This window comes from Lepisosteus oculatus, chromosome 5 (genome assembly GCF_040954835.1).
Source record: "Lepisosteus oculatus isolate fLepOcu1 chromosome 5, fLepOcu1.hap2, whole genome shotgun sequence".
NCBI lineage: Eukaryota > Metazoa > Chordata > Actinopteri > Semionotiformes > Lepisosteidae > Lepisosteus > Lepisosteus oculatus.
The window spans coordinates 19,904,174-19,910,173 of NC_090700.1; the positions used below are offsets into that span (position 1 = coordinate 19,904,174).

Genomic DNA, 6,000 nt, shown 5'->3' on the forward strand with positions numbered 1-6,000 from the left:
GGCACCAGAATGGGACCCAGCTATGCCAACATTTTTGTCGGCTGGGTAGAAGAACGCTTCTTCGCCTCCTACACTGGCTATGTCCCTGACCTCTACAAACGATATATTGATGATTGCGTCGGTGCCGCCACATGCTCCAACGATCAGCTCGAGTTCTTCCTGCACCATTTCACCAACTTCCACCCGTCCCTCAAATATACAGTTCACATATCTTCCACCACTCTTCCGTTTCTAGACATCCACTTGTCTATCAACTACCCCCGACTTTCCACTTCAGTTTATTACAAACCCACGGATTCACACAGCTACCTCCTGTACAGCTCATTTCACCCCAACCACACTAAAAACTCTCTTCCTTTTTCACAGTTCCTTAGGTTACGAAGACTATGCAGCGACGACATCGACTTCGAGAACCAAGCCCTCGAAATGTACTCATTTTTTATCAACAGAGGATATCCCAGCAGTGTGATTGACAGGGCCCTTGCCCGAGCCAAAAACACCCCCCGGACCATCAACCCGATCAGGAACTCCCGCCGTAACAACCGCATTCCCTTGGTGCTTCCTTACCACCCTAACACACTTCCTATCCCCAGGACCATTAACCAGAATTTTTCCATCCTACAGGATGATCCCTCCATTGGGGCCCTCTTTTCTGATCGCCCTATCATCTCATATCGCCGACCACCTAATCTGCGTAACCTCCTTGTTCACAGCTCCCTTGACCGCCCTCAACAACCATCCACACCAGGCACTTTCCCTTGCAACAGAGCTCGCTGTATCACCTGCAAGTATACAGCCACCACCACACTCATTCAAGGCCACTCAGGACAATTCCGGATCACCCAGACAGCATCTTGTACCTCCAGCAACCTTATTTACTGTATCTCTTGCAGTAAATGCCCAGCCATCTACATTGGTGAAACAGGAAGGAGACTCGGAGACCGCTTCAGAGAACACGTCAGGGCTGTGAAAATTAAAGATCTCTCCAAGCCCATTGTTTCTCATTTCACCTCTGACGGCCACGACCACACTAATCTCTCCGTCTGTGTTCTCAAAGACGGTTTTCCGAACTCATACATCAGAAAGACCACCGAAACCAAAATTATTCTGCAGCTAGGATCACACATTCTCCCTTCTCTTCACGACAGACTACTGTTCTTTTAAATTTTCTCCATTCATTGGAAGTTTCATTTCACACCTCTGCACCCATTCTGACTTCACACCTCTTGATTGGCCCCTCTTTCTGTCCCCTGCTCCCGCCTCTCACTCCTCCTCCCTCCCAACCTTTGTTCTCCTGCTACATTACCTTTGCCTACTGCCCTGTCTCTCTCACACCTGAAGAAGGCTCCACGGCCGAAACGTTGTGTTCTCTTTCTTCTTTTTTTCAGCATGGAATAAACCTATTACTTGTTCCTTTGAAGCCTATGCATGCTGACGCAGCTACCCACCTGAACTACTATGGCATAATCTTTCCAGGTTAATCACATAAAATACAGTATCTTTGCAGGAAGTCAGTATACGGATCTCTCTCTCTAGCTCACGGGGCTAGGTCGCTGCAGAGAGACGCGGAAGTCCCGGGTTCGAGCCACCTATACTTTGGGCCGACCATGGTGGATGGCTTCTCTATTCTAGCGTTAATCATATTCGGGAATCTGGGAATCACACACGAGCCTCATCTGTAATAAAAAATTGATTAAGACATCTTTTTTTCACTGTAGAAATATTGTTTATTAGGCCATTTCGATTAATGTCTGATGCTGAGTGCTTGATTCAATCATTTATAAAATTAAGGGTTTATTTCTGCAGCTCTTTGCTCTGTGGGCTCCCTAATGCTCTTCTCAAAAAGCAGCAATATGTCCAAAACTCTGCGGCAAGACTTTAAACTCCAGACCCCGCAGTTAAATCTCTACAATGGTCATATACAGTGCCTTGCGAAAGTATTCAACCCCCTTGAACTTTTCAACCTTTTGCCACATTTCAGGCTTCAAACATAAAGATATAAATTTTTTATTTTATGTGAAGAATCACCAACAAGTGGGACACAATTGTGAAGTGGAACGAAATCTATTGGATTTTTGAAACTTTTTTAACTAATAAAAAAAATGAAAAGTGGGGCGTGCAAAATTATTCGGCCCCTTTACTTTCAGTGCAGCAAACTCACTCCAGAAGTTCAGCGAGGATCTCTGAATGATCCAATGTTGTCCTAAATGACTGATGGTGATAAATAGAATCCACCTGTGTGTAATCAAGTCTCTGTATAAATGCACCTGCTCTGTGATAGTCTCAAGGTTCTGTTGAAAGCGCAGAGAGCATCATGAAGACCAAGGAACACACCAGGCAGGTCCGTAATACTGTTGTGGAGAAGTTTAAAGCCGGATTTGGATACAAAAAGATTTCCCAAGCTTCAAACATCCCAAGGAGCACTGTGCAAGCGATCATCTTGAAATGGAAGGAGTATCAGACCACTGCAAAGAGATGCAGCCAAGAGGCCCATGATCACTCTGGATGAACTGCAGAGAACTACAGCTGACGCAGCTACCCATCTGTTATATGTTGTCTGTTATCTGAGGCTAGATTTGTCTAATTACAGAAGTTGGTGAGGACCAGACGATTGTTACTTATGCCCTGATATGTAAAACCACTGAATTGAAAGAGGGTGTACTTTCTTTTTCACATGACTGTATACTTATACATCTTACAGTCTTATTGACTTCCTCTTCGTTAAAGTCTAATAATTAGATGGGTTTTGACTATTTCTAAGGACAATCTTAGAGTCAGCTGGAGTCTGTTTGTAGCAGGTCTGGCAGCTGACAGGTCTGTGATCTCACCTGTTTGTCTCTTCTCCTTGCCAGTCCGGAAAGACTCTTGCCGAAGTTGAAGTTACTGAATACCTCTCTGGCAGAGTCTGGCCCTTGTGAAACCATAGCAGACAGGAGGCTAAGACACTGCCGCACATACCTGAGTGGGGCAGAAGAGAACATCCGAAATGAGGAGTTAGGCTTTATTATTGTGGTCCCTCTAATGACTTACAACTTAATAAAGAGTCCTAAGGTAATAATGCCTGTAGTGCAGACCTCTTTAAGAAACGATGCCGTGTCTTTTCTGGAATTAAACCACCAAAACATTACAGGGAATGATGTGTTCCATATGAGTAACTCACTCATCATGACAACTGTAAAATAGTGGCAGACTGCGACTTTTCCTCAGTGTCCTTTGGTAGAAGAAAGAAAGCTAAAGTAGGTGGCATGGCTGTTGGTACATGTGCATTTATGAAAGCAACAGCAGACATGGCTAATGTGTATATTTTAAGATATACAAGCAATGGCTGACAGATAAAACACTAACAGGAAGCAAATTCAGACTGCAAGAAACTACAGAACGGCTAACGAAATCTCACTGTTGGAAGTGGACTGACCAATTATAGGAGCATTATCTAACATTTTTGTAAGTCAGTAGAGTTTTAACATTAATAGGATGATAGATCAGTGTAAAACAGTTGGGATGTTTACCTCACTGAAGAAGACTATCTAGGGGGGAAGTTATATATTTTGATAAAAACTATAATTATGCGCAATTATATAATCAAACAACTGAGCAAAGCTATTAACGTAGACTCAACTACTTAAGACTGGAGTGATCATATGACTCAGCTATCACACTTAGTACATACCTGTGATTTTCAGAATGCAACACAGAACAAATAATTTTCATAAAGCTGGAGACTATCTTCTTCACAATGGCAATGCCAGCCATGCTGAAGTGAGACAGGTCGCTGGCTGTTCGTAGCAGGATCATTTCCAAGCCCTGGAAGATCAACGCTGTCTGGAAGCAAAGAGATTGAGACATACTTATCACCCACTGGAAGTTATCTGTGGGATTCTGCTTCAAAAACAACAATAAACAAATCTTAATGCACATGAGCAACAGTAATCAATAATGTGCTCTAAATTCAAAGGCATTTATTCTCATTCCTTAAAACACCCAGGTCCTGAGTGTGATCTGTTCATAACAGGCTTGCGTAAAGGGTAGGTCAGGTCTCATGAAGAGCATACAGCAGCTAACTTATTTATATTTATATAATTTTAAATGTGTCTTTGGCATCACTATATAAATCTACCAAAACAAATAACACACAACACAAAATAAATAAATTTTAATCAATAGCCCTAGCTGTACATATACACACACAACGCATTACACTATCATTACATTAATCTGTGAGCTTCATACAAGAAGCAGTCACTTAACATACCTTGTGCTGACAAGCTCAAGAAACTGAAAATCTTGTATTCTGAACAAAGAATATGAAACAACACCATGATACAAATATTCAAAACCCTGCAAGGCATTTAGAAGGTGATCCCAATGGGCTGCATAATGCTAAGATGTGAACTAAATAAAGTATCCTTGAACGACAAACAGAAATTGTGAGTGTGCATTACATTCATGCTGTTGAAGAAGCACGTCTAGAATCCCTCAAGACAAAGCTGGATGTGCATTCATATCACAAGCCACTGACATTTGAAAAAGCACGACAGGCCAGATAAGTTCCAACAACAGGGGGCTTTGCTATGTTTTACTTCAAAGGCGGGTGTATTTTACTACACCAACACTCATGCTAAGGCAGAAAATTATAAACAAAGACAAAAGAACATGATAGTGACATAGTTCCAATTCACAACCCAACCATCTGCTTAGGTTTTGCATGTAATTAAAATAAAACAATGGTACTGACTTCGCTCTCCAAACGTTTTTCTTCCTCCAGCAATTTCAGTATTTCAGCACAATCCATAGATATTTTTATATAGCCTTCAACCACATCATATAATCCAGGGCAGGGCAATTGTTTAGCAACTGATATGAAGGTTTCCAAACCTACAAGTAATATAAGAGGAGGGAAAAATTGTTATAATTTATTGAAAAATCTCTACAGCTAATAGGTTACAAAGACTATCATGTGTCAGACACAACTTTAAATGATTATTTCCTACACATTAATGAGCTGTAACAGCAACGTCTACAGTTGCAGAATAGAACAGGTATAAACCATCCCTTAGGCATGAGCGGATTTCTGAGATTTACCTGCTACGTTCCAAAGCTCTGTAGACGAACACAAGTGACAGTCAGACAAGGTCTTAAAAATGAGTATACTTGTTAGAAGCTTAAAGATAAAAACAAGATGTTCAGAGCCAAGTTTATTACCTAGAAATCATCCATGAGAGATAGTAGTACAATGTCCCATAAATAAAGTATTGTATATTGCTATTTAATAATAATGAAATAAGATGACAAGTCTTATGCACGACTGGTTTGTATGACAAAAAAAAAACAAGAACGACTGTTATTCCGACACAAATACGCCGGTTTGATACTTCTGAAACAGCTTGACAGTAGTGAGGAAAAAAAATTATGAGCTATCTGCTGCCGACGTCTAATTTCAATTTAAAGAAGTACGATGATAAGAAAAAACATTACTTTGGATTATTTCGTTCATAATACAAGATATTCATGGATTTTATTTTAATTAAGCTACAGGGATGAACAAGTGACACGTACAGTACCTTTCTTTGCTTTGGTAGGCTCTTTTAACATGCTTTTAAATACAGTTCCGTTCAACTCAACTTCAGATACTTTGGGTTTCTTTTCCTGTGTATCAGATTCCGTTGAATCTTCATTTTTGCGTTTTTTCGCCATGATTTCTCGTAACCCGAAGTACTCAACCACTTTTCACCGCTACTTTACTAAGAGTACTAAACACACTGACACACGTGCGTCAACACTACCGGAAACCGGTCCGTCTCAATGAAGAGTCCCCACGGCAACACAGGTTGTGTAAATGAAAGTTGTGTAGAGTTTACAGCTCTGTTTCTGCTTCTTCCAGTTTGTTACTTTCCATTGTCACTCAGATGGTGCAATGTCTGAAAGGAAGAGATTTCATGCCTCTCTTTTTGCCTGCTGTACCGTGAAGGCTGGTTTACATAAGTTCTGAAATAGAACAGC

General features: G+C 41.0%; 1 protein-coding gene across 1 annotated transcript in view; it reads right to left on the bottom strand.

The window, feature by feature from the left end:
* Positions 1–5,784, bottom strand: part of urb1 (URB1 ribosome biogenesis homolog) — a 51,863-nt gene extending 46,079 nt beyond the window's left edge. Inside the window, exons 1-4 of the mRNA XM_069190191.1 lie at positions 5,562–5,784; positions 4,736–4,875; positions 3,671–3,822; positions 2,829–2,958 (exon numbers count right to left, since the gene is read on the bottom strand). Coding sequence (XP_069046292.1) covers positions 2,829–2,958; positions 3,671–3,822; positions 4,736–4,875; positions 5,562–5,694 — 555 coding nt within the window. The 5' untranslated portion in view covers positions 5,695–5,784. The remainder of the gene's footprint in view (positions 1–2,828; positions 2,959–3,670; positions 3,823–4,735; positions 4,876–5,561) is intronic.
* Positions 5,785–6,000: the final 216 nt, after the last annotated feature.